At 51.8% G+C, this 26660-nt stretch overlaps 1 protein-coding gene across 1 annotated transcript in view; it reads left to right on the forward strand.

The window, feature by feature from the left end:
- The window catches only part of CNTFR (ciliary neurotrophic factor receptor), a 213807-nt gene that overhangs the window by 31448 nt on the left and 155699 nt on the right, over nucleotides 1-26660 (forward strand). The window contains exon 2 of the mRNA XM_075726950.1: nucleotides 22793-22897. Within this exon, the coding sequence (XP_075583065.1) occupies nucleotides 22793-22897 (105 nt within the window). The remainder of the gene's footprint in view (nucleotides 1-22792; nucleotides 22898-26660) is intronic.

Genomic DNA, 26660 nt, shown 5'->3' on the forward strand with positions numbered 1-26660 from the left:
GCCCTGTGCCACTGGTTTGTGCCAGCTGAGCTTTTAGCAGCAGGCGCTGTACCCATAAGCATCATATGGGACTTCAGAAATAGCTTTGATTGCACTCAGACAATCTCCTTGAGCTTATGGGTGGTAATGTCAGTACATTGGGTCCGGAGCATGGAGCAACAGACCATCTCTCAGCCTCTTCCCTGACACACAGGGTTGCAGAGGGGAGATGGGTGCAGCAGAACATAGCAATAAAAGTCTGCAGATCCTCAGTTGTTTGGCTCCTGGAAATGTAGAAATCAACAGGATGCTGTTGGTCCTGGCAGCAGGCTGGTGTGCAGTGATTTTCCTTGGCTCACTGCACCTGTGGTCTCCATGGGAGGCTGTAGCTGACCAGGGCCCTGCAGGCAGTGGCTCAGTTTCCTGTGCAGGTCTGGTAACATCCTACCCAAATTCCGTGAAAGGAAAAAAAAAACCAAACCTGTTGCATGCAAGTCGGTTATATCTGCTGTTCAGTGTCTAAAGACCTTATCAGGTGGAAAATCTTTTGCAACAAACTTGATGCAGGAACTAGAAGCTTTCAGCAAAGCCTCATGATTATCTTATTTCTGAAAAGGATGAGACCTCTTCCCCAAAACCTGCCTAACAGGATGTAGATAAATGCTTGGCAAGGTCCAGACATAAAGTCCCTTGGTGGGTCAGAATTCACAGTATGTGGCAAGGCAATAAGAGGCTTGAAGGTGTCTCAAGTGGTATTGCAGATAATCTCTTTAATTCTGCTTTTAATTTATGTCTGCGACTGAACAGGGAGGAGTAGCAGAAGTCTTAAATTCAGCTCGTGTAACTTGGAAAAGAGAATGAAACTTGAGGAGCCGCCAAAAAAATAGCAAGGATGTGAAGAGTGTAAGGAAACTATAACCTGAGAGGATGAGAAATGAAAACTGCAGGCTACTGCAGGAGGGGGAATTCAGCCCTAAAGTGTAAGGGCTCTGGATGTTTCCTGTGCTGAAAGCATCAGGCTTCAAGCATTTTGCAAATGGAGTGCAGGGGCCAGGTTTCCTTGTGCAGAGCTTGGTGTGCCTCATGCTGGGTTCCCATCAGCTGCCTGGCTCCAGATGTGCAGTTGTCCTGCTCAGGCAGGCGTGGGGATTGGGGGGAGAGCTCTCTGGTGGTCTCCTTCTTTGGTGTGCATACCTGGGGACTTCCTTCCCTCCTGCCCCCAACTCTGGGGCTGCTGGTGGCTACTTATGGGCAGAAGTTAATAGTGTGGGTCTTCCAGGAGCTTGCAGATAGTAGCTTGGCCTGGTTCTCTAGCTGTTTTTTAATAAAATGGTGACCCTGACTCTTGGGCTACTTACTTGGCAGCATTTAGCACAAGACCAATAATGTTAGTCTTGTAGCTTTTTTGCCATGGATGTCTGTCACCAGAAAAGCAATAAGGAAGGAGTAGGGGGTGTGGGAGGACAGGTCTGGGTTTTCTGTTCCCTCTGTCCTGCATCAAACTCAGTCTGGGAAACCCTTAGGAGGTGCCTTAAGATGGAAATAACATGCTACAGAGGACTGGGACCATGTTCTGCAAGGCCGGAAGGTGGCAGGTGACTCTGGCGCTGAAAACCAGAAGACCCTGGGCTGTGCAAGTAGGGGGGGACTTTTGCCCTGCCTCCCCCAGACCCACCAAGTGGGGCAGGGCTTTGCAACTGGGAACCTTAAACCAACAATTTGGTCTCTGGCTCCTCATGGCCAATGTTGGACAAGGCAGATGTTGAGTTGCATCTCTTCCCTCTCATGTTCACCTGGAGACCCCCACATCCTTGGCTAGTAAATTACTAGCCTAAACTTCTCCACAGCAAACTACAAGGTAAATAAATATTCTCTTTTAGAAACCTCTTTCCCAGTTAAATTGACCCCCTTGGTACTTTCATGCATTTCAAGAAGTCGGAACAGTTCACAATTGAAAACAAGCAGTGTTTAGTTCCTGCTGTGAAGGGAAATAGTCAGGCACCAGAAAGACTGTCATTTTAGCTGTGCTCTTACAAAAGAGGGTGTTACAGTAAACTTGCTTATTTCACTGAAGGAGAATTCAGCAGGCTTGATGGAAACTGGATGAGACAGGCATGGTAAATGGATTTTGCTGGCCGAATTGAAAGCAAAGAAACATGCATGTGCGGTGGCTGGTCAAGAATTGACTGTATCTTGCAGAAACCGGGAATGAATTAGGGACAGAGAATTAGTGAGCCCTGAAACAACATCTGTCTAGCTGTATTCAAGGTTCTGTTCACCTGTGGTATGCCTCCGATGGCAATTGAATGCAGCGAGTGGGGCGGCTCTGTTTAACTGCCTTGCTGCCTTTTACCTCTGTATGCATGCTGGAAGGGTTAGGGGTGCCTGCCTGGAGCCTGCTCAAATGGTACTTTTGAGGTTCAGCAAGCTGTGATGCTGGGTTAGGTTTAAGGCAAGCTGAGGGGGCTTCCTCTGGGTGCAGCATCCTGGGGGGCAGCATCCCATGGGCTTGGCACCAGCTGCTGGAGGTGGCTGGGAGCCAGTGGGGACCACTGGGGTAGAGCAGGGGAGAGAATGGATGTCTCCTGGTGCCTGATCCCCAGGGGAGGAGTCATACCCAGCCCTGCTTTGGGGAGTTTCTCCAACGTTGTGCTACCTTTTAGGGGGTAGATTTAGCTCCCCAGTGAGCACTATGTGGGGATTGTAGTGTTTCATCCCTAGTGGCACAAAGCGTTTGCTCCCTCTTCTTGCTGCAGCACTGACAGAGGCCCTCCTGATGAAGTGGGATCTATCCTGCCTTGCTGACAGCTGTGTGGAGGGCCAGGGAGATGGAGTACTGGAGAGGTGTACAGCATCTTATCTGTGACCTCTTCAGCAACAGCTCACTGCCAGTAACACAAGAGCAAGGCTCTTGTCCTGGAGTCCTGCAGGCTTTCGTCCCTCTGAGCAAAGCTACTTGTTGCACTATTATAGCTACCAAAAAGGACTGCTGCTGCCTTCCCTCCTGGGCTGGGGGGACTCCTTTCCTCCTGGGGACACAGAGGGGACTCTGAGCTTCATCCCCTGGGGGATGACCAGGTGGGAGCCCAGCTGGGTGGTGGGCAGCACGGTTGGATGCACTGCGCTCCCCCCAACCTGGTGAAGGAGCCTCGGAGCTGCTGGAGGTTCTGGTTAGTGTGTGAGGACAGCTACAGCAAAACAGCCTTTCTGGTGTTATCCTAAGGTAAACCAGCTTGGCAGGGAAAAATCCAAATGCCAGAATGAAATCATACCCATATGAATGAAATCCTTAATCATACCCCAGCATGTTTCTCTAGCAGAGGTTCTTCTTTCCTAATCAGAAGTGACATTGGCCAGGTCTAATGCACAACAGAGGGCTTTTGTGTAGCAAAGTTGACCCAAAGTGTTAGGAAGGTGGGCTTGGTTCTTCCACATTGACTGTCCTGCCTCCCCTGTAAGCACTGAGGCAGAAACATGCTCGTTAATAAAAAAAAAAGTGCTCTGCCTTTTGGTAGTGGCTCTATTTACTTCTGTAAAGAGAAGTAATATTCTCCATCCATATAAATCGGGAGCAGTTGCCAGTGCTGTGTCCGTTGGCAGGCTGCTGAACCTCAGCTAGAGATGAAGAGCAGAGGGGCTTGAATAGGGGGCTGCAGTAACCAGGTAAAAACTAAAGAAAGAGGCAGAGGGTCTCAAGATTTGGAAAGCTGCTTGGGTACAGGTGGCCTGGGAAGTGCATAAGAAGTGCCTGTTTAACATTAGAGGAGTACGTCCTACACAGTAACCCATAAAGCATTTTGATCTGTGAGCTGATAATCCAGAAATGGCTCTTTGACAGTTGGTTTGCATTTTCTGTGCATTTGAAGTCAAAACACCTGGAGTCCCTCTGGATCACTGATCTTCTGTATGAGGTGCGAACTGGAGATGTGCTTGGACTCAAAGCCTTGATTACCTGGATCTTGCTTGCTGTGCTGGAAATGGCTGAACCTAGAAGCCTCTTTTTTTCTGTAGACAGATGCTGGCTGTCTCTGTGTGTTGGTTAGCGACACAGACTGGCTCAGCATCATGGTTGGTGTTAAGGTTAAATGGAAGTACCATACTTCAGGATGAGGATGGGAGGGAATCAATCTTACAGTGGTCTCAGTGGCAAGGGTAAACTCAGTGTATTGCCTCTTCCACCAAAAATTAAATCTTCCAGCTTGTGAGGTGTATCAGCAGCACCTCAATTTTGCAGGGGCATCAGTGTCCCTCCTGTTTCCAGTGTAGCTTGGTGCTACATGGTTCTGTGGTCCTGCTACTGCTTTCCTCTGGTCTTGTCCTGTGCCAGCCTCCCCCTTGCACTGCAGGAGGCATGGCCAGTGCCTGGCTTTCCCCTTCCCTGCCTGGGTGCTGCCTGCATCCCCCTGCCTGGCAGCAGGCACCTGGCTGTGCCCTGAAGGAAAATGGAACTTGCTTGCCTTGGGCTTCCCGGGGGACTTGGAGGCAGACAATGCCTTGGGGAGCTGGAGAGCTATCACTTTCCAGCTGCTGTCATGTTGGCACAGGCTTGCCATGGAGGTACAGCTGCTGTGGGACCAGGGAGAGGCTCTCCATCTCACTGGAGGGTTTGTTTTCTCTTGGCAGCCTCCTTTGCTGGCCCTGGGTTAAAGCCTTTGACCTGATGAGGTCTGGAGAAGCTGGACTGGTTGTGGAGCATGCTCTGGGAAGGGCATCTCCTAGCACTGGGTTGTGGCTGCTCATTACAGGGTAGCAGCAGGATTTTTACCTGGTGGCAGCATGCCTAGGCTCAGCAGCCTGGCAGGAGGCTGCCTGGACCCAGAGCTGTGTTTATCCATCTGCTCTGGTGGCTTTTGTATCATCTGTTGAGCGCCGTTCTGCTGCCAGCCCCGGAGGGTGCTGCGTGGGCTGGCAGTGCTACAGGTGCGGTGGTGTCCAGCTGTCAGGTCGTGTCCTTTCTGAGTGTCTGGCTCCTGGTGTCTCCTCCTGCACCAGAAGAACAGGCAGGGATCTGTCTCCCCCAGATACTGCAAGAGCAGGGCATTTTCAGTGTCAGCTCCTTCTGTGCCCTTCACTGGCTAAAGAAATGTCCTAATTTTTATGTTAATGCCCTCCACACGCTTTCCCATTCTTCTCTGGCAGCGTTGGGGCCCCACTGCCCCACACCTCTTGATTGCTGTTCCTCACCTCTCCATCTCTTTGCTTAGATTCCCCCACCCCAGCCTGGCAGTGCCGTGAGGAGAAGCATTCATCTAGGAGCAAGTACCAGACAGCAGTGGGATTAACAGAGACATCGTCTTGGTGCATCCCAGCCTGTATCAGTGCCACTTGCAGATGCCACCTCTCCTGCCAGCCAGATGTTGCCCATGGGTGCCATCTCCCATGGGTGAGCGGAGGCAGCGGCAGGCATGGGGAGGCCATCGAATGCCTTTTAGCAGGAGGCCAAGGCTGCTTCTTGAAGCCAGGAGGACAATGAAGGCGCTGAAGCAGCCAGAGCGCGGCCGGGGGCAGAGGGGGACAGGCAGGCAAGGGGAAGCCATGCAAATGGGGACTTTGATGTGGCTGCAAGGAGCAGGGCTGGAGCATTGTTCCTATCACATCACATCAGTTTCACATTCCTCATGCAGGAGTGATCAACGCTTTCAGGGCCAGACAAAAGAGCGGGGAGATGAACAAAAGCGAGGGGGGGGGCTTTACCTACTGCAGAATAGAGGCAGAGGATGAATTGCTCTCTTGGCAAGCTGTGGAGATGGGCTGGCAGTTGCTGTGCTTTAAAGCACCAGCTTAAAATTTTTCTCTTTTATTTAAAGGAAAAAAAAAAAAAGGTAGGAGAAAGAGTTTCCTGTGTGCAGAAGGGGGGATAAATAAGATAGTGTGACAAGTATCTGTGGTCGTCTTATATTCCCTTGCCTGGTCTCCCCAAATGATGACTCTCAGCTTATCGCAGAGGTGCATTGTGTCCTCTTGAGATGAGGGGCAGGCAAACATGGGTTTGACCCAGACTGCAAGGTGAGAGTACTTTTAAGGGAACCTTCTCACAAATCAGCAATGTAAGTGGATTTGGAAGGGAGCTGGTGACATACAGGTGAAGACTGGGCTCTGCCGACCCATCGAGGGTATTGGCATCAGCCGTGGTAGAGGGAGAAGCGGTGTTGGAGGGAGGCATGGGTTGTGCCCAGCTCTCCTAAGCTGGGGATTGAGGAGGAGGAGGGTGGAGGAGGTGAGGAATCACTTCTTCTTTACTGCTGGCTGTTCTGGGGATCCTGCCTGTTGCTGCAGGGGGAACTTGGTGACGTCCCTTCACTGGGCTGGGTTTTGCTGGGGCTGGGGAGCAGGGATGGGGCATGAGGCAGAATATGTGCTCATGTGTGCTTCCATGCTGTTATCCTAGCCTTTGCTGCAGCCTCAATGGATGAGCTCCCCAGGGTCATTGAGCACTGGCTTTGCCCACCTGCTTTGCCATCCCTTATCCCTCCTGGCTCTTGCCTGCCACTGACCTCTCTCCTCTCTCTGAGCCTGGGGTGCCCCTTCTCCCTTTGCCTCAGCTCCATGCTTTCTCTGGTGTACACTGCTATTATCCACGTACCTCGGGGAAAAAGTGCATTAAACCAACTCTCTTTTTTTCCCTTGTATGTGCTATCTGCAATTTGGTTTTTGCCAATATTAAGTGGAACTACATCCCTCAAGGATGCTCTAGCCTCTCATCCTTCCCTGGAAACCTTTTTCTTGTGGAAGCACAAACCTTGAGCATCATCCCCACTTGCAGCCAACCCCTGCTCTCCCAGCCCCATGCATGGCTCTGGCTGCCCCCCTGCCTTAGCTCTGACCCACGGCCCCCTCCCTTCCCTCCAGCCCCTGGCCTCTCTGCCTGAAAGGCTGTCAATCAGGCTGAATTGTCTGGTGGTTTTGTGATGTGGAAAGACTCCCACCAAGGAGTCAAGGGCCAGGCTGAGACCTTTAAACTCGATCCCATTTGCGTCTTAAATCAAACAGGAATCCAGGTCCTGGGATGGAGGGGGAGGTTTAAGGGGATGCAGAGGCTCAAAAGCCTCTCCTGCCCCCCCTGAGTTTTCCTGGAGCCCCTTCCCCACCTGCACTGGGTGGAGGGGGGGGATGTGCCCATGGCCCTGGAGTTTAGGGCTTGTTTCCCTCTTGTAGCCCTGTGCTCTGGGGCTGTCCTGAGAGGCTGGGGGTTGGCAGCAGTGCTTCCTTTAGTGCTGGCCCTTTGAAGAAGCCCTGTTGCCTGGGGTACATGGCAGGGAGGGTGCTCCGCGCTGAGCTGGAGGGAGGATTGAAGGATATGCTGGGAAATGGAGGCTTTGCCCTGGGGAAGGGGAGAGTTCTGGGATCTGCTGTTGGGAGCATGTGGGGCTGGGGAGGTGGGCAGAGCTGTGCTCCCAAGGTCTCTGGCCTCACCAGTTTGTGGTGGCTGCTGACACATGGGAGGATGTGGGTGCAGAGGACAGATCTGTGGCTGACTGATGTCCTGCAGATGGCTGCAAGGTTAAAAGCAATGTTTTAGCCTACTCCCAAGGCAGTACAAGCACGCTTGAGCTTTCTGGACTGTTGTCACTGCAAAGGGGATAGTGCCCTGGTCCCTGTCCCCTGTGTGCCTGTGTCTGAGTGGCTTGAATCACACAGTGCCTGGTGCTGCAGGTCATCCACTGGTGCCCTCAGAGGGGGAGCAGAACCACAAGGCAGCATGTGAGGTGTTCTGAATTCTCCATCTGCTGCCAGAATAGGGCATCAGGACAGCTGAGAAGGCTTGAACACCCTCCGTCTTGTCCCTGCTGTGTGCAGAGATGGGCTCAGTCTCCTGTCTGCAGGGGGAAGATCATCTTAAATGGCAGGGTGTCCTTTCTGTTTTTTCCTCTAGAAGAGGGTTTGACAGCAGCAGAGCTAGTGCTGCCTGGTTTCCCCTGGTGTTGAGCCCCATCCCATGTCATGGGGGCTGCTGGGACCCCTTGACCTAGTGCTGCTGGAGAGAGGAGGCAGAGCAGGGCTGGCTGGGGAACTGGCTTTTACAGCTCAACCCGTGGCTTTCTCTGCCTGCCTGTGAGCAAAGAGTTTGTTTTTCTTTTTTCTTCCAACTTCTTTCCAAAGTCCATGTAGGTGAGAGATTTCATTTTGTCTTCCCGAGGGAAAGTCGCGAATCTCTCTTCCCTGACCAAGCTGTGTTTTCAGGAGAAGCCTGGAGCTGCCTTAAGACATGTACAAGCTCAGAAATGCAGTGGCTGTGTTTGGTTTTGTGTTCTGGGCAAAGTCAGGGCTGCTGCCAGTGCTAAGTAAATACAGAGCTGCCCTAATGAGTGACTGCAGCAGCCAGGGCCATGCTTGCTGCTTGTGCGAAGCCAGATGGATCTGTCCAGGGACTTGAACAGCAGCCTTCTTGCGACTAGCAAAGGCAGAGCCACTGGCATGTGGATTACCAGCTCTCCTGTGCTTTTAACAGAGTGCCAATGTTTGACAAAACCATTAAGTTAAATTAAGCCCTGCACATTTCAAATGGATTCGGAGACTTCTGGCTGACTCGCTATTAGCAGAGCTGTCTCTTCTCCCTTTCGTCTTTCCCTTTTTTTTTTCTTTTCTTTTTTTTTTTTTTCCCTCCTCCTCCATTTAATTCCCTCCGTGTAGCTGGTTTTACTGCTGACATTTAAAAGCAACATGCTGGGACTCAAGGAGAGGCCTGGCATTGGGGATGGCACTGCTGTGAGCCCAGGCATGCCTGGTTCCACTGCAGTGGGCAGGGAGGGTGCTTGGAAGGTGTTTGCTCAGGGCAAGCCCTGTGTGCTGCAGAGCCTTGGCATGGCTTGGCCGGGTATGCTGCCATCCCTGCAGAGCCCATGGCTACTCTGCTCTTGCCCATTGCCAGTGTTATTTATGGCACAGGCTGCTGCCTTGCTGGGCCATTTCCAGAGAGCAGAGAAGGATGCTCTTTGCTCTGAGGGGTTCACAGCACAAGGGCGAGGGATAGCAGAGAGCATTGGTGGGAGCAGGAGCAGCAGGGTCTGTCCAAGTCACCTTGACTTGCCTCGGGCAAAAGTGAAGGGCTTTAAAGAGGCACAGGGCGATGACCTTGTAAATGGATGCATGACCCAACTGCTCCCCTGTGGTGTTGACTGCTTTGTGTCCCTGATACCACTCTTCATGCTTGTGGGGAATCACTGGGGCTGGGGGGTGGTTGCTGGGGTCTCATTTGCACAGCTGCATCTCAGCTGTGCAAGCTCTGCTGGTCACCAGTGTGAGAAATGCTGTCAGCTTCCCCCTGCCCATCTAATGTAGCTTTTCTTGGGGCAGGAGAACCCCTGTGGGGTTCCTCACTGTGGCTGCTGGTGGAGCTGTTGCTGCCCTGGGGCATATTTTGGGGGGAAACTGTGGCGTTGAGGGTGAGCAGAAGGCATGAGAGGTGGCAGGAGGGTGGGTGTGGGGCACCAGCCCTCCTGTGCCACTGGGATGTGGAGGGATGGATGACCTCTGCTTGGGGACTGAAGGCAGCTGCATCACTGCAGCTGTGCCAGAGTGGGATCAGGAAAGAGGGAGAGCGGTGGCGTGGAGTGGGCTTAAAGGCCAGGGATAGAAACGCACTGAATATTACAGTATAGGTGTGAAGGTTTTCCAAGTAGTAAATGTGCTGAGGGGGATCTGATGGAACTTGTGGACTGGGGAGAAGACATAGCAGCTGGATGGTGTCACAAAGCTAGAAATGGCTTGCTGGTGTCCAAGGCTTGCAGCACTCTTATCTGCTGCCCTGTAGTCCTGGTCTATGGAAGCACGTTGTGCCAAGTATTGTACTGGCAGACAACATCGCATGTAGCAGCTCCTGTTGCTCTGCCTGCAAGCTTCAAAATATTAATTGCAGATGATGTGGGGACTGCAAGCTTTGGAAAGAGCTGGGCTGCACTGCTGGAGCAGCCTTCCTGCTGAGCAGGTCACTGCTCCTTGCACTGAAATCCCCTCGAGCACCTCTGCTCCTGTGCACCTCTTGCCCATTGGTCTTTGTTGCCTTGGCTCCATGTTTATCAGGTGTCTCTGAGATATGCCCTCTTGACACACATCTTGACACAGCTCCCCTTTTGCTCTCCCTGTTGCAGCTTGTCTGGAGAGGAGCCAGAAGCTGCTGGAGGAGGGACTTCAGCAGAGGGACAACATGGTTGGTCTTGAGTGTGCAAAGCTGGAGTGTTAAATCATGGGAAGCACCTCTGGGTGAAGACCTGGAGGAAGCTCAGCACCATGAAGCCTGCTCCCATTGACACCCAGTGCCCATTGGCATCTCTTCCTGCTGGGTGCAACCCTCCCCTCCACCATCAGTGTCTTGTTTCTCTGGGTGCTCTCATTATTTCCATGTTCATTAATGCTGATACGCTCAATTACATCAGCTCGTTTCCAGGGACCAAGTGCAATCCTGTGCCTTCATTTGCATCCCAGCTGCCTAGCTGTTGCCCAGGCAATGCCAGGTGCTTTGACATCATTACCCAGCCGACTGGCATCCTCTCTGCCCCATTAACCTTGCTGTAATTGACTTTGAATTGAAGGAACAGGGGAAAACTGTGTTGAAATGGCAACCGTTTGTATTGCTGTGGAGCAGGGCTCTTTGTTTTTTGAAGGGAAAATGGTGACAGTCAGTTATGGCTATGACTCGATTTGGGAAGGGTTTCTTGCCCTCTAGGAAGCTGTGTTATCTGTCTTGGTTTACAGTACTTCCCCACCACCATCTCCTGTGGGAATGTGATGTCAAAACTCATCGGTGGTTGTCAGCAGGGAAACTTGGAGAGTTTGTGGAGGAGAGGAATGGTGTTGGAGATGCTGAGAGCAGCGGGTCTGTGCAGCTCAGGGAAGGGAAGGTGAAGAAGGGTGTTGGGGTGGGGGTTGATTGCTGTTTTGAGCCCCTTGATGGGTGAGGAGAGGCAGGATATGGACTCATTTTTGGAAGCACACAGGGCAGGGTAGCAGACAACAGTCCAGTTTGGAGCATCTGATTACCTGTCAGGCACTGAGAAGTATCTTGTCACCATGAATGTGGTAAAACACTGCAACAGGAGTGAGAGGTGGGAAAAGCTCAGCCTTTGAGATGCTCAGCCCTGACCTGAAGCAGCCCCAGTCTGACCTGAGCTGGCTGGTCCTGCTCCTCCGGCATGGTATTAGGTTGAGGTCTGGCCCAACCTATGTTATTCTACAGATCTGATCCTAAACCCATTCTGGTAACTAGCAATATTTTCTTTCTTCTTGGTTAAAGTTTTTTTTTAAAACTTAAATGTTGAAATAGCATAGAACTTCTGTGGAATTTTTCCTATTTAAAAGCAGAATTGGCTTTTGTCATGTTTTCTTTTTGCCCCCTTTTGAGCCAAAGTCACTCAAACAGATGCTTTGCTACAGAATCTGTATCACCGAATTGGCAACTTCCAACAAGCTTCACTGCGCAGTTTTCTGTCAACTTGAGTCGATTTTATTTATTCACCTTCTGCTTGCACAGCACCATGGTTGCCAAGTCTTCCTGCATTTGCTTGTGACTCGTGCTGGATGTAATTCGTTAGGCTTAATTGAGCTGCCTGAGGAGAAGGGTAGTGCAACAGCGGATGGATGGAGACCTCGGCATCAGCTGCTTGGTGGCCAATCCCAGAAGAACTGGTCCTGCTCCAGAAGAGCCCCTGCACAAGGCAGGTCTGTCCAGCGTGGGCAAATGCTGTGCTTCCCTGTGCAAGAGAGGAGCTTCCCATGTGCTGCAAAGTTGGGACAAAGGGATGCAAGCTTTACTGTCCCTTATTAAGGAATTATTGCTCATTATTTATTAATATTACTATTTAATTACTTATTACCTGTTACTTAAGAGAGGAAGTAATTCTACACTGTGTTTCTGAGCTTTCCAAAAGGCAGAGCTGAGAAATGTGTGGCAGGAGGGGTTTCTTCAGCTCTAGGATCTCAGCTGACCTGATCTTACCTATCTGGCATGGGCTGATTCTTGCATTGCTTCATCTCTTTGTCCTCTGCAAGGTACAGGAGTCCACATAGTGCCAAGAAAAATGGGAACTTGTTGCTGTACAAACCTTTAAGTCCTACTGGGATGTGGTGATGGCGAAACTGTCCATCCCCTCTCAGGAGGGAGATCTTTATTTGAGGGGAGCCCCGGAGCCATCACCCCCAATTGCTGTGTTACAGAAAAAGTCTGGTGGAGGCAATTGCTAGTGCTTGTGAGTGCTGACTTTGCGTTTGCACTTGAGTCTGACTGTCAGCTGGGAGAGTGTTTAAACCTTTGGTTGTCACACTGGTTGGAGGCAGGTCAGGGCTGGAGGAAGTGGAGTATTGAGAGATACCTGGGCTGGCAAGTGGAGCTCGAGCTGGAAGCAGTGCGACTGTGATCCCAGCAGCTTTCCTGGGGAGCTCAGGCCCCTCATATTGCAGTTGCAATCAATGAGCCATGGTGTGAGGGGCACAGCTCTGCCTCTGTTTCCCCTAGAGCTAACAGAGCTTAGTATCAATTAGCAGCTTAATTTGTAATTAATAACTTGCTCTCTTTTTGAAATGGCTTGCGGAGGAGGCTGATACAAGAGGCTCACGCAGCCTGCAATGTGCTGCCATCGACTGCCTAGGAGCATCCTGAGATTTGGTGTGGGGGTTTGGACATAGAGTTTGTTGGAAGGCAGGGAAACATCCCTGGCAGGGGGTTGTGACGCAGGCTGTCCTGGTGATGAGTCTGGGGGCTCAGAAGCCTAATGCTTTTCTGCCTTTGCATCTAGGAGCGCTGGCTGATCATCCTGGGGCAAATCTTGCTTTACTCTGTAGCACTACAATGCAGGGACCTGTGCTGTTTGGGCTTGACTTGGGTGTGCCCTGTTGAGAGGGGTGTGCGGAGCAGTCTGGGTGCTCCAGTGTCCTCCCACACCTGCAATCCTCCTGTGACAGCCAGCCCAGCAGTGCTGGAGGTTGTCCGTGTGTCTGGCGGGTGCTGTGAGGTGCTGGCAGGGCCATCGCTTCCCTCTGTGCCTGGGAGCTGCTCCAGCAGCACAGGTTGCTTGGCTGGGTGGTTGTGTGTGTCCCGGATCTGCAGTCTAGCTTGGGATCTTCCTTTATGGGGTTGACGTATGTCATCTTCCTTGCAGCTCTTGGTGGGTTTCCCTTCCTTTTCCATATGGCTTATTACTTTCCTGGCCCCACCAGCTCACGGCAGTGTGTGGGGATACCAACCTGCTGAGTACCTTTCACACAGGGAGCAAAGGTCCCTGCAGTGAAGAAATTGGGGCTGCCCTGCTGAGAGAGGCAGCCCATGGAGATGTGACCGGCCCAGGGCCACCTAGCAGGGATGAACTTGGGCTTCCTCATACCCCATGGCTATCTACTAGCAATGTTGCTCTCAAAGTAGCCTTCCTCATACCGTCCTGCAAGGAAGAGCTTGTTGTGATGATGATACCGCTCTTTCCCTGTTCCCCATTCTGCTCCATCCTCCTCTGGCATGCCCACTCCATGTGAGCAGTCCAGAGGACTCCTCTCCTGTGCGTTCCTCCCATCACCTGCGTGGTTGTTGCCTCTTGCTTTTCTCGGTGCCTCTTGCTTTTCTCAGCACCTCTACTCATCGGTGTAAGACAAAGAAGAGCTGTGGTTCTTTTTCTTCAGCATTTTTCCCTGAACAACTGGTTGCTGCATCATTTTCTGAGAACTGCAAAAAAGTGACTATGACATGTACAGGCAGAAAAATGTTTTGGTGCTTCATCTTTCAGAGGAGATGGCACAGAAAATGTAAAGTGGATATGTGCAGCCATGGGAACCATCGGAGAGCAGTGGCAGGATGCCAGTGCTGGGGGATGCTGTGCATGTCCCAGGTTGGGTGGGGTACTGGTGTCTGAGGGACAGCTGGTTTTATGTTGCTCCAGACTTGTCTTCCCTGTGTAAGTGATGTAGCTGGGTTTGAGGTTAGGGTTTTTTTTTTCCATTTCAAGGCTTCTCAATGCTCAGCTGTTTGAGCCAAGTGTTCCCTTAGCATTTGAGGCTCTCTGTGCAGGCAGAGATTTGCATCTGTGTTGCTTGGCATTTGTTCACCATCCATTGGGTCTCATGTCTGGAAAGGTCTGTAGTCAGGGCAGAAGCTGAGTTAATTTGCGCTGGAAGGCAGGCACACTTTGTTTTGCATGTTTGTTTCTTCTCACAGAAATCCCATTTGAGGTATTTGTTCTATTCTATTATTGAAGCCATGTTAGGGGGCATGGTAGCCTCCCTGCAAGGCTGGGAAAAGAGAGAGCTAGCCTGAAAGGTGCAAATGAAACTTGTGCTCTGCTATAAACAGCTATTGCACTGTTAACATGGACCCTTCTCCAGAGTTTTGATGCTCTTTGCCTGCAACTGAGGAAGAAATGCTCACCAAGATAGTCCCGTGGGAAGCAAAGTAGGCTCCAGAGCTCAGTTTGCAGCTAGATTGGATGAAACACTTCTAAAATTCAGGGGAAAACTGCTAGAAGGTCTTTAACCCTCATTTGAATCAACTCATGAAATGATCAGACAGGGCACAGTGTGTCAGTACAGCTTGCCTATGAAGAAGGATGCTTGGGAAGAGCGGCTTGGTCTGAGGGTCCCTGGCGCTGCAGAGGACAAGGCAGGAGCACGGCGAGGCTTGTGCAGTGCCACACAAGCTGGAGGTGTTTTGGTCTGGAACTTGATTGCACAAAGACTTTGTTCTTCCTTACCTGGGTGCCAGACTTGGGACCTGTGGGTCATCTCCTATGTCTTCTGACAGTTGCTTCCTTCTGGGATTGCCCCAGAGCCCGCTGCCAGCTCCCAGCAGCATGTGGTATTATTGCTCCAGCCTGTGCATTCCAGGGAGCCGTCACCACCGACAGCTCTGTGACCATGGATGCAGCGGGAGGGCTCCCGATGGGCTGGGGCAAAGACACCCCAAAAGCATCTCTGTAGGGAAGGCAGCTCCAGCTGCAAATCTGGAGGAGATGAAAACGAGGAAAGGCCATAAACCCTGTTGGCTATTAAGAATCTGTCAGTGACTCAGTGCTCCTCTGTGCTTTGGAGATGGCATTTGCACTGTCCCCAACTCATCCCAGCCTGGGGCTACTTTCAAGGCCCCCAATACTCCTTTTTCATGCCCTGCAGCAACATCATCACAGCTTTGACAGGTAGAAGGTGATTGCTGCAGACTGGCATCAGTGCTTGAGCTTTCCTTTACCTCCCCTTGCACCATGTCCAGCCTGGGAAGGAGCTGGGAGAGGCACCCATCAGTGGTGCCAGGGCTGTGCTGCCCATGGAGGGGCTGGTGCTGGTGGAGAGCTGGCTGTGGGCTGCACAGGGTTAAGCAGACATTGACAGAAAACAGGAAGAGAGGACAAAAGCAAGTCTGCTGTAATTATGTAGCATTTATTATTAATACGCTGGAATTGCTGGAAGCAGCCTCTGTAATGTGAATACTGATACAGAGGTTCAGAAGACAATTTAGCTCTCATCTGTCTGTTTATTAGCTCCCTCAGCTCTGGCAGGCAACGAACTAAAGCCTCATTTGCTACTGCCTTGTTGCACCCCCTCCTTCTCCCCCCAAACTCCTTGCTGTTTCCATAAAGAAACCTGTTCTTTGTTCGTCCTCCCGCCGGGCACTGCAGTTATGTGCGGTGTGATCCCAGATAGCAAAGCAGACTTTAATCCTTGATCTGAGCCCACCTGCTTGCAAAGCAGGGCCCAAAGCGTTACACTGGGCTGTGCAGGGCTGTTGGCTTTCCGAGAGCAGTACCACCATGGCTGTGCTGGCTTGGGATGTCCCAGGTCCTGGGGTGCAGAGGTGCTCATCCTCAGGGCAGCAGGTTTAGCCAGCAGCTTTGCATGGGCTGGCATGGCTTGGGGTCCCCAGTTCATAATGGGGTTGTGATGAGGGGACAGGGCAGGGGAGTTATGTGTTGCTTTAGGAAGCTGGCTAGGAAATAATTAATGGCTGCTGGGGTGGAGAGAGCAAGAAGAAGTTAAACCAGCTGTCGGGAGGTGCAACAGGTTTCCTTTTTCCATGACTTGGTAGGATCTGTCATTCTAGCTTCTGTCCAAGTTTCTGAGCTTCAGCCTGGGTTTTTTCTGCATATCCTGAGCATATAGGACATCCATTCCCTTATGTATTATACAGTAGTTTAAAGAGGATTAAGACAATAGCTAATCTAAATGATGAATGATGTAGATTGCTCAGCCTCTGAGCCACCGGGGTTTTTCTTGCACACAGATTAGTCAGCTCAGTAGCTAAATATTGGGGCAAACAGTATAAATCTATGCAGATAAGCCTCTCTGGCTTGAATAGAGGGATTTTGAAATGGGTTTCAACACTGCTCTGTGTCTTGTCACGGCGTCTGCGGCCGTGTCGCTGACATGACGGGTGGGGAAGGAAGCCTGATGGCTGCAGATGCACAGCCCGGGTGGCTGAGGAAATAAAGCATCCAGTGCTTCCCGGTCGATGCCGTTATCGGATATGGATGGTGGCAGGAGAGGGAGGGGATCAATGTCGCTTGCCTCCCTGCCACCGGAGCCAGCTGTCTGCTTGTTGGGCTGAGGAGAGCCTGATCCAGCCTTCGAGACAGCAGCCTGCAGCAGGATAACATGGGCTGGTGGGGTTTTACTTGGACAAACAGGCTGGTGTGGCTGGTCCCTGTCCTCCCTCCCAGCATCAGCGCCAGGATGGTGATAGCAGCCCCCAGGCAGCATGACCTGTAGGAGAGAGCTTGTCCTGGTGTGGGACTGACAGCAGGTTTTTCTTAAGCTCTGAAGCAGAAGGGTTTAAATCTTTTATTTATATGTCTGGTCGAGTCTGTCAGAGTTGTGTCAGATATTTTTGACAAGCAAAAATGCCATTTGCTTCAGCTTAATGAAAAATGATTCCACCCCCTCCACCCCCCCCCAGGAACTGAAAGAATTGTAGTTTCAATTGCAAACGCAAAAAGCTCCTCAGGAAAAAAATTCCACAAAACAAATCCAAAAAACCTTCCGATAGTTGTGAGAGTTGGCTGTTAGAAGAGACTCTCGGTTGGTGTTTTGGGTCTGTGTAAAATGAGGGTCTGGAGAGCATTCAATCATATGGCATCTCCTTTTATGAAGCTTTCTGGGCATATTATTCTAATGATGTTTAATGGCACTGATTTCTTCATCTTAACTGAGTGTGTCTTTTCCCAGTCCCACATCATTTTAATTCGTTCCTCGTATGAGAAGTACAAGAGCTGGGGCTGGCTTGACTTAGTGCAGATGAAGAGCCATCCTGCCGGGTGTCTTGTCCCTCCCGGTGGGGATGCAATCCTCCCAGCATCTGGCTGTCTGAGGCTGAGCATTGTGTTGAGGCAAAGCTTGCATCAGGACCAGGATTTGTCAGAGGACCTGTTCTCCTTGAATTTTCCCTGCTCCTCTTGAAATCATTTGTTTTCTGCCATTTAGCAAGGAGCTGTGTGAACATCATGGTTTGGCCAACAGTTTGTCTAGCCTGAGGTCCTGTGGCTAAGTCCTGTCACCTCCTTCTTCCCTTTCCCTCTTCCCAGGCTGTAAAGTCTTGGTGTGCCCCTGATGCAAAAGCTGTTTTGTTCCCCTTCCCCTGTACTTTTTGCAGTCTCACTAACTCCCTTTCTGAGGTGTGAGGACCAGAGCTGTGTGTGGTGTCCAAGCGACACTTGCATAGTAGACTTGTATGGTGGCAACATAGTCTGGTTTGGGGCAGAGGGGTGCTGGACCCTGTGGCATAGCTCATCTGCAGGACAGAGCTACCAGCTCTGCTCAGAAATGCAAGGTGGATCTGTGTCTGGATTTTATCTTCTCACCTCTTTGAGATCTGGGTTAAAATTGAGCCTGGATCATGACTGGCTGTGGAGAAGGTCCGGGTGCCACAGGTGGTGCTGCACATTGAGCCTCCCAGCTGGCTGGGTACCATGGGGCTGCAACAGATGGGGCTTAGACATGGGGTGCTGCAAGCATGGGAAAGAGGTCTTTCACCTGCCGTCCAGAGATTCAGGCAAGGCTGGCTTTGCCTGAGCCCTCCTCTTTGGAGACAGATCTCCCTTCTCCATAACCTAATCCAGTGCTCAGCAAGAGAGACCCTTGCTTGGGTACCATGTGGGAGAAGGGTAGGGCACTGGGACAAGCCTACAAACACTCACCACTCATCCTGCAAGGTTTGTGTTGTGCATCCTGAGTCAGGATCAGGCTGTGTCACAGCCTGGTCCCCTGCCTTGTGTTGCATCCCCTGGGAGCTGTCAGGAGGCTGCCTGAGCCGTGCGGTAACACGGGTCGTGGGGATGCAAGCAAGGTCAGATGTCTGCTCAGAAATGAGATTGGCGATGATGCTACTGGTGCTGACAAATGGCCTGTCGTTAATCTCTGACTCACGGCAGCAGAGAGGGCAGTGGTGGAAGAAACCTGTGAGGTCACTCGCAGTCTCCCTCCCCAGGGAGCTGCACGCAGCTTCCACTCTGAACCTTTGCAGATGGGGTGGGCACCCATCCCCAGGGGTGGTGGGTCTCTTCCTACACGCCTTCCCTGCGTGTGTTTGTGTGCAGGTGAAGGCGCATGGCATAACTCCAGTCTAGCTCCTAAGCATGGTGCAGATGACGCGAGCTCTGCAGCCCCTGTTGGGGACCAGATTCCTGCACATGGCACAGATCAGCACTGGTACAAGCAGGATGAAGATTGAAACAAAGCTTGTGTGTTCAATGTGTTGCAATACCGTCGTGATACACAAGGTGCTGTACTACTGGGAGACACTGCAGGGAGCTGGAGGAGGCCAGACGTGGGATGCTCCATCCCTGGCCAGGGCATTGCCTGGGGCCAGCTCTGCTGGTTGCTCAGCCCTCTTGAAGAGCAGCCTTCACCTCCTCTCTTGCTTTTTGAGTCTCTTTCTATGCTTCTTACAGAAAGCAGGTCTTTCCTCAGTTGCAAAAGACTCCTTGGAGGTTATAGCCAAAACAGCCAGGACTTCCCATGGTACTGGATGCTGGTGGAGATGCTGCACTCACCGCTAAGCCATGCTGGCAAGTTGCACAGGGCTGAGCTGCATTTCAGGGCTGCTGTTGATGCTACAAGGATTGTGCATTTGTGGGGAACAGGTCACTTTGTCCTCTGAATTATCTGGGGTTTTTTTAATCTCTTTCAGGAGTAAAGGAGACAGTTATTCCACCTCTGATGCCCTCCAGATGCTTGAGCCTCTCGGCTAGCACTGGGGAGTTGATGGGCAGCAGGAGACAGGGGCATGTGGGATTGGGTTTCTTTGCCTGGAAGGGTGGAGGAGAAGGGTGCACTGATGGGGATGAGGAGGTGCTGGTTTTGGGAGTGCAAGGGCTGCCGCCAGCCCAGGCTGCTGCAGCAACAGCACAGCCCTAGCTGTGCCTCCAGGATCCTCCCCCTCTGCCTTTGCTGAGCTACGATTTCATTTTTCACTTTTCTTCCATCCTCTCTTAACTGGAAGAAGTCCTAAATAAAGTTGCTGTCACTTTTATTTATGGGTGCAGGGGAAGAGACGGACAAAAAGCCTGTGTGCTCCTGACAGCTACAAACCAGCCGGCTGTTTTTCTTTGCTTGTGTTGGTGAAGCGATCGATCTGGGCGCGGGGCTCCCATGTCCCCCTGCCCGGGGGACTTGGGGAAGGCGGATGGAGGGGGCTCTGCATCCTGGCTCCTGGCCATGGGGCTGTTGCAGGGCCAGGCTTCTCTGGGAACACCTGTCCTAAAATCCCGGACCCCCAAAAATACAGATGCGTGAACTCGACTGCCTTAAAAATCCATCACAGGCTTCTTGTCTCCATCTTGATTGGTTCCAGTGAGGTCAACTTTTTTTAATAACTTCTGGACTTCGGCAGGGAAAACTATTTCCTTCAGGAAATAATATAATTAAGGTTGCCTGACACTTCTGATTATAAGCCCCTGTCTTCAGTTGCTTGAAACTACGCCAGCCTTTAACCATTTGGACTGAAACTTCACATGTCTCTGCCTCCGGCTGAATTTTTTTGGAAAATTTTAGCAAAGAGGGTTTTAAGCTGCTCTCAGAACACAGTTTGGGGGAGAAAAAGGCATTAGTTTATCCACAGCTTAAAAAGAAAAAAAGACACCAAAACCCAAGAAAAATCCTTCCAGTTGTTGTGCTGAAGAAACTCTAGTACCTTTGCGTTGTGAGACCGGCTCTGATAGTTATGGGGAAGGTTTTCAGCCAGGTGTCAGGGATCTGCTTGTTGCTGACGCCATGAAAATCCACCTTCCCCACGCCAAGTTGTGAGCCTCCGAAAAACGCTGCTGTGTGGGTGTATTATATATAGTGTGTGCAGGGAGGTAGCGGCTGCTCTGCTCCCACAGCAGGAACTGCGCTGCTTTGAGCACATGTGAGTGCAAAACCTATGCCCCAGCTCTTGCACAGGATGCCTTGCTGCTGCGAAACTGAGGGCCATTTCTGTTGGTACAAGTAAAACTCATCGATCCCTGACTGACGTAGCCCTGCCTTGTGCTGGGGAGAAATATTTTTGGCAAATGCTGTGTGTTTTGCTTTTTTTTTTCTCTTTGCAAGAAGTGGTTCAGTTATCCCTTAGCCCTTGCTGTAGCATGCAGATGCGTCATGTTGGACATGCAGCATGCAATGGGTGCTGGGTTTCCTTCAGGGTTTTGCAGGGGCCTGTTTAAACAGTTAGTGCTTTTGCATTTGAACAATTGCAGGTTCCTTTTAACTCAGCTTGTTGCTACAGAAATGGCTAAAACAGGAGTATTTCTGGGGGGAAGCCCAGCCAAGCCCTATAAAGCACAAGGCACATTGATGAAGTGTCCTGACTGTGGCATTGCTGGGACCTCAAGTCCTGAGTGAAGTGGGGTGAGTTCAGGTTCAGTACAAGCCCTCCTGCAGGGACCTGCCCCAGGACTTGTCCCTGCTCTGTGGCTGGTGATATTTGCTCCTTCCGTGAGCCTGCCTGAGCTGTGGCCAAGGCGGTCCCCCTGGTTTTGGAGCAGTCCAGCTCACAGATCTTCCTGCTGGCTCAGCGGTAGCTCATGCCCTGACCCAGGTCCTTCAGCTGGTGGCCTGCTTTGGGCATGATGAGCTCCTCCAAAATGCAATTTGACCTCAATTTAGGGTTCTTAAAAAGCAAATCCATGCTTTGACTTCCATGGGAAAAGCTGGGCTGCTGTGGCAGAGATGGCTCTTCCTGTCAGGACAGGGCACAGAGGTAGCAGGGGGTGTCAGTCCTTTCCATATGAGCAGGTTCCAGGGACATCTCTCAGCCAAGGCATTGGGATTTTGCACTTTGTACCCACCATAACACACTGTTCCTGTGAGAGCAGTGTCCTTATGGCTTGGCTTGAGCAGAGGATGCTGCAAAAACCACCCCGAGGGCAGTCAGTACTAAACCCATCTCTCTTGTCCTATCCCTGCCAAGCTGGAGTGACAGCCCAGGCGGGTCCCTGCCAGGTAGTGACGAACGAGCCTTGCCACTTGCTTTAGTTTGGTCTCCTCTGTTCTGCTTCATCTGCTGGTTTTAAAAAAAAAAAAAAAAAAAGTTCTATTGGCATTGCAGAGTGAGGGGAGGCTTGGTGGGGAGGAGCCCTCTCCCCTCCTTGCCAGTCACTTGTCAGCTCGGGGGTGCCTGGCAGAGTGGGTTTTGAGTGATGGGGCGTTGCGGGTGTTGGGCTTGGGGCAGCTGGAGTTAAATTTCTCAGTGGCTGACACCTGACAAGCATGATAAATTGCGGCACACCATGCACTGCCGGCATGACAAACGGTCTGCTTCCCTCCTTTTAAGCTCTGGGAAAACTTTTTAATTATTTCCTAGCGCTTTGCAAATGAGGGTTTCTCCATCAGGCACCCAGTGGAGTTTGGGGGGGGTTTATTTATTTATTTAGGTCTTGTAGGCAAGTGGGGGATGGATGGGGGTTGTAGTTTGGGTTTCTGTAGCATCTTTTCGCTGACTCACCCAGGCTTCAGATGGTGTCCCAGTGAGGGCTCTGGCGAAGCTCGTCGACTCGGGGTCGGGTGCTAATTAAAGCACGTGGTGTTCCAGGCTTGGAGTCGCTGTCGCCCTTGGGAAAGCATCTCCACAGGAGCGACTCCCAGACTTTCCTCTTGCCAGTGGAGTTTGGCTCCTATTTTTCATTTTTAATAATGCAGAACCATAAGAGGTTTTTTTTTCCTCAAAGCATTTAAAAAGGAAGGGGGGGAACAACGCGAGCTCAGCCACAAGAGCTAGATAATGAGCGCAGATCTCAACTGATAATTTGTTTGTCTAACACAAAAAGCATATTTGCTGCTATAACTGAAGGCACTGCTGGTTACAGTAATGCTTCAGACTCCATCTCACTAGGCAGCGTGTCAGACGTAGCACAGAAGGTCTCTCTCCTGTTTCCAGTCCTTGGTGTCTGTGCTGAAAAGCCATACGTGCGTGCTTTCTTTTTCACACTCCTGGGTTCTGTCAGATTGGCCTCTCCCTGCACGGTTTAACACGTGTGTGAGGCTTTGCAGGATTAGGGCTTAGGCAGCACAAGACCTCGTGGGCAAATACCTTGGTGCTGGGCTGACATTTTAGTGCTGCTATGCTGTTTTGGCTGGGGAGCATTGCTGTCTGTCTTTAAAGAAGATTAGAGCTGCCCCAAGCTGCAGTAATTTTTCCCCCTCTCCCCTTTCATGTCTCTAAATCGAAATAATTAAGCAAATGCGTGCTTTGGGGCTGGACTGTGATGCTCATGTGGGAGGGCTCTTCATCTAAACTAGCTTCATGTTTACACCGGTTACCCCCAGCTGTCAGGGCTGGAAAACAGATGCCCCCATGCCTCGGTTGTTTTCTAAACCTGAAGTGATGGCAGAGCTCCACCTGGTAACCTGACAGGTTGTCTCTTCTATTTTGTTGAAGAAAATCCCAGACCTGAGCGGCGAGGGTTGGTCAAGCAGCCAGAAGGATCCCCCGGACGTTGATGAGAAATTGGGGACACCCCAAGGACTCTGCACTGGTGGAGAGGTAAGAGGTGGGTTAAAGCACTTGCTCACCTGGTTTGTCCTCGGTTGGTGTGCTCCGGGCCACCGGACTGTGGTGGGGCTGAAGGCCATGTGTCTTTTGGCTAGGATGGCATTTATTAAAGTGTGGCAAAAGGCTGCTCCTGGCTCTGGTCTGTGAGGAGCCACATGGCTGCTGTGCAAAGAGGGCAGATGCTGACAGTGGTTATTTAGGTTGTAAAGGTCCAGGTTTGGATGAACAGCTTGGAAAATGCACATGTGATGGTATGGGAGGGTGACCCTGGCTGGACACCAGGTGCCCACTAAAGCTGCTCTATTACTCCCCTCCTCAGCTGGACAGGGGAGAGAAAAAACAACAAAAAGCTTGTCGAGGTAAGGACAGGAAGATCACTCACTAATTACTGTCAGACTCGACTTGGGGAAAAAAATTAATTTAATTTATTTTATTTTATTAACATTTAATTTATTACCAATTGAATCAGAGTAGGATAATGAGCAATAAAAACAAATCTTAAAAATGCCTCCCCCCCACCCCTCCCTTCTTCCTGGGCTCAACTTCACTCCTGATTTTCTCTACCTGCTCCCCCCGAACAGCGCAGGGGGGCAGGGAATGGGGGTTGCGGTCAGTCCATCACACCTTGTCTCTGCTGTTCCTTCCTCCTCAGGGGAGGGCTCCTCACACTCTGCCCCTGCTCCAGCGTGGGGTCCCTCCCACGGGAGACAGTCCTGCACAAACTTCTCCAACATGAGTCCTTCCCACGGGCTGCAGTTCTTCATGAACTGCCCCAGCGTGGGTCCCTTCCATGGGGTGCAGCCCCTCAGGAGCAGCCTGCTCCAGCGTGGGTCCCCCACGGGGTCCCCAGCCCTGCCAGCAAACCTGCTCCAGCCTGGGCTCCTCTCCCCATGGGACCACAGCTCCTGCCAGGAGCCTGCTCCAGCGTGGGCTTCCCACGGGGTCACAGCCTCCTTGGGGCACATCCCCCTGCTCCGGTGTGGGCTCCTCCCCGGGCTCAGGTGGATCTCTGCTCCCCCGTGGGCCCCCATGGGTGCAGGGGCACAGCTGCCTCAGCAGGGGCTGCACCAGGGGTGCAGGGGAATCTCTGCTCCGGTGCCTGGAGCACCTCCTGCCCTCCTTCGGCACTGACCTTGGGGTCTGCAGGACTGTGCCTCTCACAGATTGTCACTCCTTTCTCCAGCTACAGTTGCTGTTGTACAGTTTTTTTCCCCTTCTTATAGAATCATAGAATCGTTTAGGTTGGAAAAGACCTTTAAGATCATCCAGTCCAACCATTAACCTACACTACCAAGTCCACTCTAAACCAATCAAGGGTAGACTAGACTAAACCACGTCCCGAAGTGCCACATCTACCCGTTTTTTGAACACTTCCAGGGATGGGGACTCCACCACCTTTCTGGGCAGCCTGTTCCAATGCTTGACTACCCTTTCCGTAAAGAAATTTTTCCCCCAGAGGCGCTACCACCGTCACTGATGGGCTCGTCCTTGGCCAGCAGCAGGTCCGTCTTGCAGCCGGCTGGCATTGGCTCCATTGGGCATGGGGGAAGCTTCTGGCAGCTTCTCACAGAAGTCATCCCTGTAGCCCCCCAGCTACTGAAATGTTACCATGCAAACCCATTACATATGGACTGCACATGGGAGGCTTCTCCATAGAGAACCCTCCTGCCTGAAAGCCCTGAGGGCAGCTTGGGGATGTGTGGTCTAACTGCGGTAGCAGAGGTCCCATGGTCCTGAAACTACTCTGGAGCAAGTAGGGGTCACCCAGCCCTGCTCTGTGGTGGGAGGTGAGGTGCCGCCTCTGACAGACAGGCACAACTTCAAGCTCTCAGGCCTGCTGGATGTTCTTTCTGTCCTGCACTGCAGCATCACAGATGTGATGAACTTCCCTGGGCTCTGCTCTGCTGAAAAGGGCTGCATCCCTTTGGGAGACTACCACCATCACCAGCCATGGTCAAGGGGTTGCCCCACCTCTGAGACCTGTTGCATATGTGCGTTGTATAGGCCTGTGATAACATTGCTGCTTGAGGAGAGGTTTTGGGTCATCTTCTCCAAGCCATGGAGACCCCGGTGGAGCAGGGAAGGGGCCTGTGGATGGGGCAGCCCCACTGGGGGACGCGGACCCTGTGGAGCTGTGCTGGGGAACCTAGTGCTTGCTGGTGCTGTGCTTGAGAAATGAAAATGATGAATTAAAATTTAACAAGTCTCTAAATGCCAAGCAAGGACATCTTAAGTGGGAATTGTCACCGTTTGACTAGTGCAGCCTCCCACTTAGCTAAAACTGGATGGCTTTAATTACGTTGATCTTGGAAAAGCAATAGCTTACACCGAAGAGGAGAAACTGTTGGCCAAAATAGCATGAATTGTCATGAATTTTCCCTGTGTGGCTCCCCTGCCCTTTCCCCCTGCATCGTGCTTCCCAGGGGTGTTTTGCAGCCCCTTTCACCGTGGATCGGCAGAGTCCTGTATCCTCTGGGCCACAGACAAGGACAGAAATGCTCTCTGTGTGCAAGGCTCAACACGGGCTCTGGAATTAAAAGCTCAAGGTTAAGGGACTGTAGGGGTGGGCAGCACCTGATGGAGCTGCAGTGGGGAGCGGGCTGGGGTCTGGGTGTGCAGGGATGCCCTGCAGCAGCAAAACCCTGCCTTCAGCATTGCCCAGTGGTGGCATCCGTGGAGTGGCGTGGGATAAGGACCCCTTCCCTCCCCATCCTTGGTGTGGACTCCCCACCCACGGGACTCCTCACAGCTCTGCAAATAGAGCAGCTTGAGGAGGGTACGTCACTAATAATACCAATTACTGTTACATGCTGGCTACAAGGTACACTGGCAGTAATGGGATCCGGGGGGATGAAATGAAAGCGATATAATATGGTGAGATAAATTAGCGTTGTAAAATTAGCCATGGGTCTAGTCAGGGATCTGACAAATGTGTCGCAGCTTTGGTACAAGCTCTGAGCACTGCTGAATTGGATTTAGTGGCCCAGAGCAAAGCAGATGGGAGCGAGGGAAAAAAGAGTTTATGAGGGGTCTCCATACACACATGCTAACGGTTAACGCTGCTTGTTTCTTCCTCAGCTTTGCTGAATGATACGTCCCCTGGCGCCTGCTCGTACGCGGCAGCGGAGGAATAAAAGCCCAGCCCCGCTGATGTGCTGTTGGAGTAGCACAGTCCTGGTGGAGAGATGGGAAGGGGGTTGGAGAAGCAGCAGCAGGCTGGTACTCCTGCCAGCCTTAGTGCCTCAGCTGCCGGTCCCTGCCCGGCATCACAGCCATGGCCTTCCTCGCCTGGGTTTGCTCCCAAAGGGAGCATCAATGGGATTCAGGTGGGATGTGTGGCAGGCGTTGGCACATGATTTAGCCTTGCAGGGGGATAGAAAGCCTGTTTCTGCTTCCCGTGTTGCAGCCTGACCTGTTTTCCCACGCCCAGCTGGGCTCTAGGGCAGAAGGATGGCTGGAGCCAAGCACCCTGCAGCGTGTGGCCTTTGCCTGTTCACCAAGGGTGTGCACCCAGCTCTTTCCAGTCCAGATACACATGTTATCCTTCACCCTCTGAGGCAGAGGGTGGAAGCTAGGAGATGGTTTTTGTGCCTTGTGGAGGCTGGGAAATGGATGTGGCCAGTTCCAGTGGGATCCGCTTCCTGGTGGCTCATTAGGACAGGCTCCGCCGGAGGGATGCAAGTGGTCCTGCCTCTGAGCGATGGATGGTTGGTGAGAGCCTCTTACAGGTTTGTAAATACAGGCTAATTGCATG

This window comes from Pelecanus crispus, chromosome Z, assembly GCF_030463565.1.
Source record: "Pelecanus crispus isolate bPelCri1 chromosome Z, bPelCri1.pri, whole genome shotgun sequence".
NCBI lineage: Eukaryota > Metazoa > Chordata > Aves > Pelecaniformes > Pelecanidae > Pelecanus > Pelecanus crispus.